General features: G+C 40.1%; 1 protein-coding gene across 1 annotated transcript in view; it reads right to left on the minus strand.

Annotated features, from left to right (window-relative positions):
• The window catches only part of CDC16 (cell division cycle 16), a 35,320-nt gene that overhangs the window by 1,008 nt on the left and 22,381 nt on the right, over positions 1-11,931 (minus strand). The window contains exons 10-14 of the mRNA XM_012811525.2: positions 9,953-10,105; positions 6,578-6,641; positions 4,068-4,129; positions 2,972-3,107; positions 1,040-1,130 (exon numbers count right to left, since the gene is read on the minus strand). Coding sequence (XP_012666979.1) covers positions 1,040-1,130; positions 2,972-3,107; positions 4,068-4,129; positions 6,578-6,641; positions 9,953-10,105 — 506 coding nt within the window. The remainder of the gene's footprint in view (positions 1-1,039; positions 1,131-2,971; positions 3,108-4,067; positions 4,130-6,577; positions 6,642-9,952; positions 10,106-11,931) is intronic.

Raw genomic sequence — 11,931 nt, forward strand, 5'->3', positions numbered from 1 at the left:
AAAAAAAAAAAGAATCATGTGTGGTTGCAGCTCTGGTGCAGTTCCACAGGCACCCTGCTTCCTAAACCCTCTTAGTTACTGGTGAGGCCTGGGGGCAACATTATCCTCAGTTGTTACAAACAAGAAGTGTCTGTGGTATGCCTGTCAGGAATAGCCACTAATCTTTATGCATAAAGAAACCACATGTATTTTCTACAAATTAAAACTTTGAAAAAGTATAGCTGAACAGATCTGAACAGATATTATTAGGTTCAATCATTTCCAACACAAGCAGTATGACAATTTTACACAGGTCGAATTGAAGGCTTTCGGGCATAGGTATTTCGGCAGATAATGACATGCAAACATCCTAAAAATAAAAAGTAATGAGTGATAAATCTGGAAGTCTCCCTAAGACCATTACCTCTGCAAGGACAGGGAAAATGTTTGTCTTGCTCACTACTGCACCTCCATCCCTTATTTCACTGTACATACAATTTCTCCTTAAACAAGTGAAGGAAGTAAGGCCCAGACTTGCCCTAAGTTATAAAGGCTGTTGAGGGGCAGAGCTGAGAGGTCAACCCAGGGTCTTCAGAGCACCATAGCTGGAGGCATTTTTTTTTTTTTTTGAATCAATGGAGCCACAACACAGCGTAAAGTGTACTTCCTCCATAAGTGCACTGCAAGATGAGTTCCTACACACACATACACATGTTTACCCACTGTAGGTAGAAAGAGTCACACACAGCCCCTAACAACTGCCTTGTGCTCCTTCCTGGTCAACGTCCCAAGGCTGAAGTAATCACCACTCTGTCTTTTCTATCAGTACCAATTGCTCATCTTCCTACAAGTGGAAGTAATCAGAACAAACTCTGTCAAAATCTGTGAAATGCAGCCATGCTGTTATACAATTCAGCAGTCTTTTTCATCATGTAGTAGTCTATTGCACTGTATTAGGATACCACATTTTCATCGTGTAGTAGTCTACTGTATTATATTAGGATGTAATACACAATGTGAAAAATTGAATACAATGTGAATACAAATAATTACATCTTACCGATATAAGCTTCAGAATCCCCAATGTACATTTCAATGCAATGACCAAGCATTGTAACAGAAAATGTATCATCTCGCCTAAGACCAAGGGCCTGCCAAGAAAAATTCATCATGGTTATCAAAAGAAAGTTTATTTCCTTCTCTTTCAAGGATTCAGTTCAAAATATTCCAGGGTACCCAGGGTCAGGGGGATGCAGCTAGAAGATGGGCCACAAGCCAATGACTAAAGTTGGTTGACAGGCCATGAAGGTTCATCATACTGTTTCTTATGCTTGAATTCTACCTCCATAAAAGATTTAAAAACTGGATCTCACTCAGAGGTAAGCCTTCTATATTAATTAAATCACAGAAAAGAGATAAATTACATAGTGTCCATATATACATATTTTAAAAACTAGAAAATATGCTTAGTCCAAACATCTGACAAGCTCAGTGTTGTGGTTATTACAGTGACACCTTCAGGAATTCATCTAGTATGAAAATCTCTAACCTTTGAAAATCAGCTATAAACCTATTATTCATGAATTTATCTTTAAAATATATGTTTCCTCATATTTTATCTCCTCCAAAAATCCACCCTTTCTCAAATTCAGGTACTGTTATTTCTTGCCACCACTGTGTCTCAGCTACCACGTATGAGCAGCCTGCACATGAGCAGACCCAGGGCCAAGCAGGTAACAGACTAGACAACAAACCACGTGAGGGTGAATTGTGCTGTCTGAAAACTTGCTGACACTTTAGCAGTCGAAGGGGACTTGAGAGAGATTTTCAAAGCAGATATTCTGGGGCTTGGAGGGAACCCAGAGCCAAGAACTAGGTGTGTGCCCTGCACCAGATACTTCATGAGAAAACAAGGACACTGACACACTATTTTATGATGTTTACTGGCTAAGTATCATAACTGCTTCACTTATTAATTCACTAGAGTAATAAAGAAATCTGTCTACATATGTTCCAGAGTACTTTCTCTAACTACAAAAATAATTAAGTGATAGGAAAATATTAGTTTGTTTAGCATGTTTTTTCTTTGTAGCCATCTTGCTAACTAATGGTACCATAGGTTTGGTGACATGTGATGTATGTATTAAGGAAAGATTCTCCCCTTTACTAAAGTGATCTAAAGGAATTAAGACTGGGAGCTGCTAAAGGACTGTGAGCAGATCCTTCCGTGCCGCTTGTCTAGACACAGTGCCCAAACTGCCCACATGAGCTCACTGGGCACCTGTATGCCTCACTCTGACTCTGAGCAGATGATTCATATCTGTTTCTAATCTGATGAACACCGTACAGCATACACGTTTCTATGAAAAGAAAATAAAACATGCTGCCTAAAGAATTTTAAAATAGTAAAGAAATAAACATTGCCTAGAAAAGCTATTTCCAAAAAGAGTAGTAAATGTTAACCAGATTAAAACTTAGGTACATAGGCTTGGCGCCTGTGGCTCAAGTGGCTAAGGCACCAGCCACATACACCTGAGCTGGTGGGTTCGAATCCAATCCAGGCCTGCCAAACAACAATGATGGCTGCAACCAAAAAACAGCCGGGCATTGTGGCAGGTGCCTGTAGTCCCAGCTACTTGGGAGGCAGAGGCAAGAGACTTGCTTGAGCCCAGGAGTTGGAGGTTGCTGTGAGCTGTGATGTCACAGCACTCTACCCAGGGCAACAGCTTGAGGCTCTATCCAAAAAAAAAAAAAAAAAAAAAGTTAGGTACATAAAGGGCACAATGTAAGGGTATGTGGCACATGTCCTGGATGTGGGACATAACTACAAAAGGACTTTACCTAATAAATGCAAACATCATAACCTAATCATTTATACCCTCATATTAATTTAAAATTAAATAAATAAATATTTACATCAGTGGTTCACCAAATAATAACAATAATGATGATGATGATGACGATGAAGTTAGGTTCAAAACAAAGGACATACTGTGTGGAAATAGTCCACAGCATTTTCAAAGTTGCCCATCAGACTGTGGATATACCCTATAGCAGAGTAGGTGGATGCATTCTGAGGAATTAGCACCAATGCCTGGCGGTGGTAATCCAAGGCCTCAGCATACTTTCTGTGAGGGAAGGTGAGGAAGGGTTGGAGGAGAGGGAGAGAAGGGAGAAAAAGAAAACAATTACTGGATATAGCAGAAGTACTAAATTCCTAAGTCCAAGACAAGTATTCATCAACATAAGCACATAAAAAGCCCTTTCCTAAGTCAAAGTAAGTCTAGACCAGTAACTGTCCTCCATCCCCATGTCCATGCATCCTAACACCTCCTGAGAGTCCATCTTACCAGCAAGCTCCCTCAGCAAGAGGGGCTCTCCTGTGTGGATACACTGTGTTCCTTTCGGTGTTTAGTGGGACACTACAACCACAACCTAATGCCCAACTCCTGGCCTGTGACAACAATATACCACCTTTTTGTAAGATGGTAAACTTCCCATACCGGGAGTCATTAAAAGGACAGGAGTCTGGTGTTAAGGTCCAAAAAGTTACTTAAAAGTATTCCCCAAAGTTCTCTTGAATACTTATCTTACAGAGTCTTATTTATTAAAAAAAAAAAAAAAGTTTTTATGTGCAAAGTTTGGGAAATGCTGCAGCTCCCAGTGCATAGTAAAGACTCAAAGAAATCCTACAACAGAAAAACTTGTTAAATCTCAAGTAACTGAGAGTTTCTTATTTAACAAAGAACCCATTTTCAACTATCATCTGTTTATCATACTACAAAACCTCTAGGAGAAAACAGAACAGGGATATGGTTTTAATTAGAGTCTGTCTACTGTCCCAATTCTTTCAAATTAATTCTGAACACTAAAAATTTTAATCTAAAAAAAGCTACTATAATTTTCAATGTGTTTCTAAAATAAAATTATATCAACAGAAATAAATAACAGAAATAACAATTTTGATGCTTATTATATGTACAACCATGTAGCAAAAAGGAGAATCTCTTGAAATGAAAACACAGAAAAGGCTAATTAAGTAAATTTAGTCATAAAGTACATTTCTGAAAATGCTCTTCTTCACTTACTTAAGTTTTCTGCAGACATGCCCCAAGTTGTTCAACAAAGGTTCCCATTTGTCAACTGTCACCTAAAACACAGCAACATCAAGGCCAAGAGTTACATAGGTCACTGTTTAGCCTGACATGTTTATTTCCACTTCTCTGAAGGGGCTCTCTTCTGGTGTCCACAACAGACTTGGCAGGAGCACTGCTGGCTTATCTGCCTTCCTTTCCTACTAAAGAAGCCTTCCTAAGGACTCCACTGTAATTAGTCAATGTCATCAAAGAGGCCATCCACACTGATAGCAGTTCAAACTGTATACCTACAGCTCAGAATTTCTCTGCCACACTAGACCTTTATATCCATCTGTTTTGACTTAGAAATTTTGTTAAGTACTTTAACTTGAATGTGTCAGACCCCAAACACATCTCTCTCCTGCCATACCACCTCCCTGACCTCAGCCTTCTGAGTGCTTTCCCAGTCAGCACACAGCACTCCTTTGGCCCTGACCCTTCTAAGAACCACCAGGCCTTGCTCCTCCATCTCCTGAGCATGACACTCACACATCAGCAGAGTCTATGGGGCCCCATCACACAGTTTGACCACGCTGTCCCTTTTGCCTTCTCACTTCCCTCAGGATATACATTTTCAAGGTCCTTAGTGCCTAACATTTAACCTTCCTGTCCCACTTCCTGATGTGCTCTGTGAGCTCAAATTCCAAGCTGCATGGAATCAGCTCCAACCTCTGCACACGCCATTCTGTACACCTGAAATGCCCTTCTCCTTCACTTCTGCTTGGCTGAGGTCTGATCACCTCAGGACTGATGTGTATGATACTGAAACCAAAAGCCTTCCTGACTACCTTCACGTCTGAGCACACTGCCCTTCCCCATGGGTACCTTTATTTCCTCAAGTGCACTGTATTTTCACTGCCAGTTTAGTTATTTACATTCTCTAATAGATCTGAGAGGATGACATAGCAAACTAGTTCCCTGTTGCATCTCAACATTTACCTCAGAGCCTAGGAAATAATCAACATTCATTAAATGTATGTCAACCACACGAATAAACAGACCTGAGGCTCACTCCACCTTTGCCCAGAGTGGCTCCAGGAAGCATGGTCCAAGTGAATGGAAAACAAGTCATCTGATGACTCTTAGGCCTACTGCTGATACTTTGATACTTGCTGCAATTTATAATTGAAGTCAAACAATACCTTAACTCCTTTATATAACTTTTAATTGGGTGTTTTGACACTTAGATAATATTACACTTTCACACTTAATTTCATCAGGACTCCAAAGTGCCTATGAATCATCGAAGAGTATAGTTGCAACTTTACATGTGGTTTAAGAAAATGCTTCCCAAACTTTTCTGTGCAAAAAGCATATTATGCTAGAACTGCAGATTTTGACTTAGTAGATCTGAGATTCTGCACTTCTATCAAGCTTCCAGTGATGTGGATACTCTGGGTCTGTCTGAGCAGCAACGTACTCGACAATGAAACCAACAGGGCAGCAAGAGGCAGTCTGAGAGTAACAAAGCACTTGCACTCTCCAGAACCACCAGGAATTAGCTGAGGAAGAGCCTGCTTTGTATACACACGTCCCAACAGACAGAAATACAGCGTTCGTAAATTCAGAAGACAATAAGAGACCAAAACAAATAAAGCTGTGACTTTGGGGACCCACAGATGGCCAACTGTTGGGGAGGCTGGAGGAGCTGCATCTGAGGGAACAGGAAGGAGCTAGCAGCAAAGGAAGGGAGGGAGCTGAGGGACAGCAGGCATGGAAAAAGAGAATCAGGAGTTAAAACAGCAGCTGCCACAAGGCCCTTTCCTACAGAAGTTCATGACACCTAAAAGTGTTATATAGCTAGGACTACAGGCACCCACTACACCCAACTAAGATTATAGATGTGACCCACCAGGACTGGCTAATTTTAAATAATACCAGCATACACATGCTAGTTGGAAAGTTAACTCATAAGCATCAATTCATGAGTATGTTTTTTGTTCTACAGAACCTAGTCAAACACCCCAAACACTGAGAGGTCCAGATACCATGGTCCACACATGCTGAGGAGCAGCAACAAAAGGTCTGAGTCTGAATGATGCCTGTCCCCATCCTTGCCCCTGCATAAATGGGATCTGCTACGGCATATATTTACCCATCAGTCAAAGTTGAGACTCTCTAAAGTTGAAAGAGTTATTAAGTCAGATACTACAGTGCCCACCAGTTAAGATTGCCAGTTCAAATACATTATACAATACACTCTGATTATTTCCACATTTCAAACCTAGAGCCCTCTTATGAAAACAGCCAACATCTACCCTCTTATTTAGAAACAAACATTTTTTTACAATGTGGTAAAATAGTTAACTGCCTGACAGTTCAAACACTAACAAACCATTTCTTATTGTAAATATTAGGTTATTATCTTCTAGGCAAGAGAGACTGTCTATATTATTTTCCTCATTCAACAATAAACACTCAGGGGTATATACATGTGTATTAATAGATACTACATGGAATACCTCATTTCCAATTGCTTTAATCTTTTCCAAAGCATCAAGAAACCATTTTTCTGCTGTCTTCCATCTAAAATAGAGGAAAAAGAGATTGCAGATTATTCAAAATTAACAAGTATAAACATTTAAGAAAAATTTGAGTATCTCTTTCAAGCAGCATTAAAATGAAATGAAGATAATTATTAAAATTCAAAGTTAAATTGAATAAACAATTTTATGGCTTACCATCACATGAGTTCAAGATTTCAGGAGATAACAGTAGAGGTGCATTATTCACATTATTTATGTTCTATGAAGGATACTACGAAAGTTTTGTGATACACATAAATCAAGAAATGTAAAATCATTTCTTTCTTCTTTTTAAAGGCTAGTCAAGTGAAGCAGAAATCATTTTGATAACTGTATTTTTTCAAAACAATCGCCACAGCATTCTTCATACTTTTGTGTTCCCCATAAACTACTTTTGAAAACATCTTCTCCCCTCATTTTCTTCAAATGTTACAAGCTCACTTTTATAGGTAAGAACAACTTCTTTGGGGCTGGAGAAGCTTCTTCTGAGCACATAATTTTTTACCATAGAGAACAGGAAATAAACACATGCGGCAAGATAAGGACTACAGGGTGGATGAGTACTGCAGTAAGTTTTACCTCTGTGGACTCTAGGAACTGAATGGTGAAGTTGGCTGTGTGGGCGGACGCTCTGTCTTGATGCAAAGTGGTCCCCACAGTCCTGTCCTTGGCCCCATTCTTGAAACTTCCTAAAAACTTTTGGTGGGCATGCTACGTGTGCCACTGAGCAACAACAGTCTTATGTTCCTCCAGAGGAGCAAGGGCGATGTGACCAGGTGTAGAGGGGAAGGCAGTACCATTTTCTCATACTTTAGGGCCACTTAATTTTTTATTTTTTTCTTGAGACAGAGTCTCACTTTGCTGCTCTCGGTAGAGTGCCATGGTGTCATAGCTTATAGCAACCTTAACCTCTTAGGCTTAAGTGATTCTCTTGCCTCAGCATCCCAAGCAATTGGGACTACAGGCGCCTACCACAACAACCAGCTATTTTTAGAGACAAGGTCTCGCTCTAGCACAAGCTGGTCTCAAAACTATGAGCTCAGGCAATCCACCTGCTTTGGCCCCCTAGAGTGCTAGGATTATAGGCATGAGCCACTGCCCCCGTCCCACTTCACTTTTGTTGGTGGGTTTTCATTAGAAACAATCTTCACTGTTGACTAATGCTTATTCTCTGGATCAAACTGGTAAATCCATGTTTTATCACTGTAACGGTGTCAGAAATGAGTCTAGACTCACTTCCATCGAATCTGACCAGCACTTCTTTACGTTGTTCATTTAACTCAGATGTGCTTTTCCTTATCTGTCAAAGTGTGAGGCACCCATGCAGATGAAACTTTACTGGCTCAAAGATAGTCATGGCAGGATTTTGACCCTACCAGCAATCCAAACTATAGTACTACTTCGATGCCCTTAAATGTCACTTGATTGTTTTTGCAAACCACATTTTCCACAGCAGTGATGTTTTCCTCATTCACTGCAATAGCCGGATGCCCTCTCCTCTCCTTGTCTCCCAATGAAATTCGGCCTCTTTAAAATTTTTTTTTTATTAAGTCATTTGTACATAGATCATAAATACATTTATGCCATTATGGAATTCAATGTGTTGATTATTTGTACAAATCGGAGTGCTTACATTCTACTAATCAACATAGCCTTCACCTCATTTACCCAATTACAGGATTAAGACATTTGTGTTCTATACCTGATAGATTCAACTTTTACTTGCAATGTGCTCTATAGATGTCTCTTTTAAAATTTTAAAACCACCAAAACTTATCTTACAGGAAGGAATCCAGAAGCCCACTGCAAACACTCAAGGCTTTGAGACTCATTTAACCCACTTTTAAAATCACAGAAAACCATCACACAAAAGTGCTCTCCTCTCAGCTCCACAGTAGATGCCCACTGAGTGCATTGAGGAAGGATACAAATGAGCTTCCCACATTGAAACTTGTGTGAGTGAATCAGAAAGGAGACTGCTGTTGACTGTCTTTCTTGGAAATGAAATAACACGCCATAAGATAGTATGTCTCAAAACTTTCATAGTGACTTTGGTATACAGTCACTATCAACACTGATTTTGCAAATACTGTACCACTGCTCCCAGGGGAAAAACAGGCCCCTGCAAACCTCTGCTCATAATATTTTCATCAACTGCTCAGCGCATGACCTTATTTTGTGTGTTTCTGTTCAGTGACACCTGAATTGCTGCATATCATCCAATGTTAACACTGAACTCGCTACAGCAGCACTACAACCCACAACCCACACCTGAGCCAACTTCTCTAACACACGCATTTCCGCCACAAGGCACATCATAGCCTCCTGTGCTTGGGACCACTAAAGAGCCCTTCAGAGTACAGCTCAGAGATCACTGTGAACAGTGACATCACCAAGAAAAAGCACAAAATTATCAAAAATGTGGTACTAACCAGACTACAAAAAGATTCCTGGTTTACAGTATGAGCTGAAACAAAAATGCAGAAAGAACTTTGTGTCACATGACATCAGCCAGGCATGTGTGCACCGTAAGGTCTAATTCCTCCTGTCCTGTATCTGTAAACAACCAGCACCTCAAGGCCTGATATGGGGAGAAGGCAATTCACAAATACAGAATTTGCAAATACTGATGACTGACTCTATATATTATATTATTACTATATTTTATACTATATTATATTATTACTATATATTTTTACAATTTCAAATTGTTTCTAAAATACCTAGATAACCCACTTTTGGAAGACACACATGCCACAAACACTGAAGCAGTACTAGTTTACTATGTTAACATTTATGTGTAATTGAATGCAAAGGATTATAAGGTTTTTTTTTTTTTTGGAGTATGACAACAAACCACTTACTCTACAAATAAATAATTAAGACTACATTAAAGCTTCAGTGAACCAGGAAACTCAGAGATTGGGTCACTCTGATTAGCTTAATTTTCTGATTTACTAGTAACAAAAGAGAAAACATTTCGTTTTAACAGCTGTAGAAAAATTTTTCTCCAATCTATGAGTCTAACTCCTAACCAACACAGAGAACTAAGGGTGCGCAAGGCCTTCAGGCCATAATGCAGGATCTCAGGGGCTAAACTGGCCACCTGTATGTGATAGCTCGAGTCAAAAGATGACCACAACCTGGGTTTAGAATTTTTAAGGAAATCCAAGATAACAGTTTTTCTTTTCTTGTTTTAACTATCTCGTCCTAAAATAATATATTCCAAAATAAAAATCCACTGAAGAGTCACTTTGACCATTCAACTCTTTGCAGAGTAAAAGGAAGGACTTATGGCCTTTCAGTACTTACTCGCCATTCTGAAATGCAACCACTCCAACCTCGTGCATAACAAAAGGGTCTTCTGGTGCGATACTCAGAGCTTGGCTGAAGAATCTTTCAGCAAGTTTTGAGTTATTGGTCAAACCATATTCTAATCCGATATACAGCATAGGCAAATGACATCTAAAAATATTAGAAAATGTCACATATTTAATACACAAAGCTTTGTAATTCAGCAGAAACTCATCTATCAACTTCATAACTTACCCGCAAAATAATTTAAAAGTAGCACAACATAGCATTTACTTTTTTCCTAATTCTTAATTTACTAATATTTAATGAATACTTAATACGCTTTTAGACTAATCAGCTGCCACTCTTAAAATCTATAAACAAGCTGTTTATCTTTAATGTTCATTATTCCACAGTAAAACACACCCAAAGTTCTCTAAAGCAGAACAGTGCCTGTTTCCCTCTATGATGGAATGTCAGGCCCCAGTCAAGCCTGACCTCTCCTTTTCCTATTTATTCAGCACCATTTACCCTTCAAAGCTGTGTTCCACTTCCCTTTATGAAGCTGCCTCTCACTTTTCCAACACACATGGTTCTTCCTCCTGTGAATTCCCACTAAAATCCATTACAGCCATTCTGCACAGAAGGAATCCAATCCAGTCGAATCACAAGTATCGACTGTTCTCCACCCTGGGACAGTTCTAGGAACAGAGTCAGCACTAACTACCTTTTTTTTTTGTGAGATGGAGCCTCAAGCTATCCCCCTGGGTAGAGTGCCATGGCATCACGCCTGGCCATTTTTGGGTTGCAGCCATCGTTGTTTGGCAGGCCCAGCCACAGGCGCCGAGCCACTAACTACTTTTTAATTAAATTCCCATCTATCTGTTCACACTAATGTGCCACTGACTGCATTAAAGCAAATATAATAAGATAACCCCTTGAAGATGATCTAAGACATCAATAAGCAGTGATTGGTTACTTGGTACATACCTTGGCTCTAGTCTAGAATCATGACTCAAAGATTCTTTCAACATGGATTTTGGGAGAACAATTTAAAAAAAAAGATTCTATCATCTAATAATATTTATCTGGAGGAAGTAATTTCGAGATGGCAAAGTAAGGAACTCCAAAATTTATCCATTCATAGATGCAACAAGAACGCTGGCAAAAATTATCAAAACCAACTTTTTCAGAATTTGCAAGTTAGGTAAGGGCCACAACAATCTGAGGAATATATTTAAGAGCAGCAGCCACACCTCAGCAATACCAGCACTCTGTGGTGCTTCAGCAAGCCCACTCCCAATGCACTCTCCCCAGCTCTGCACTAAGCCTTGAAAACCTGCAGACTCAAAACCACCAGCAGCCAGTCACTGGAGGGAGCAGTGAGTTTGGAGTTCTGCTTTATTTGACCTGAGCGCTCACTCCAGGAGAAAAGCTCCATCCCAGTGTATTTGTAGAAAACAATCAGCAGCAATTGTTTAGCATCTGCAGCTACATCAGGTGGGGTAAACAAGAGGTTGGCCAAAACAGTAAAAGGCAATCTGGGCAATAAGATGTCCATAGAGAGCTTTGGAAGAGCCAACACATTCCTCCAGGGGGCCACACACATGTGCACACACACAAACACACACACAATTGGACATACACATATGTATGCACTCACAGGGCAGACCTGAGATGGCCCTAAGCTCTCATGCACTACTAACCTGAGGCTCTGTGCAAGGAAGTGAAGGCTAAGGCAGAGTACTCAACTATCCTATTAGTGCTGAAGGCCTCCCACAGGACTTACTGATTTGAGAGACATTAAATCCACTATTTAACTGGCTCGGCACCTATAGCTCAACTGGCTAAGGCGCCAGCCATGTACACCTAAGGTGGCGGGTTCGAATCCCCAGCCCAGACCCGCCAAAACAACAATGATGGCTGCAACCAAAAAAATAGCCAGGCGTTGTGGCGGGCGCCTGTGGTCCCAGCTACTTGGGAGGCGGAGGCAGGAG

The sequence above is a fragment of the Otolemur garnettii genome, unplaced genomic scaffold, assembly GCF_000181295.1.
Source record: "Otolemur garnettii isolate 467f Iridium unplaced genomic scaffold, OtoGar3 scaffold00161, whole genome shotgun sequence".
Classification (NCBI taxonomy): Eukaryota; Metazoa; Chordata; class Mammalia; order Primates; family Galagidae; genus Otolemur; species Otolemur garnettii.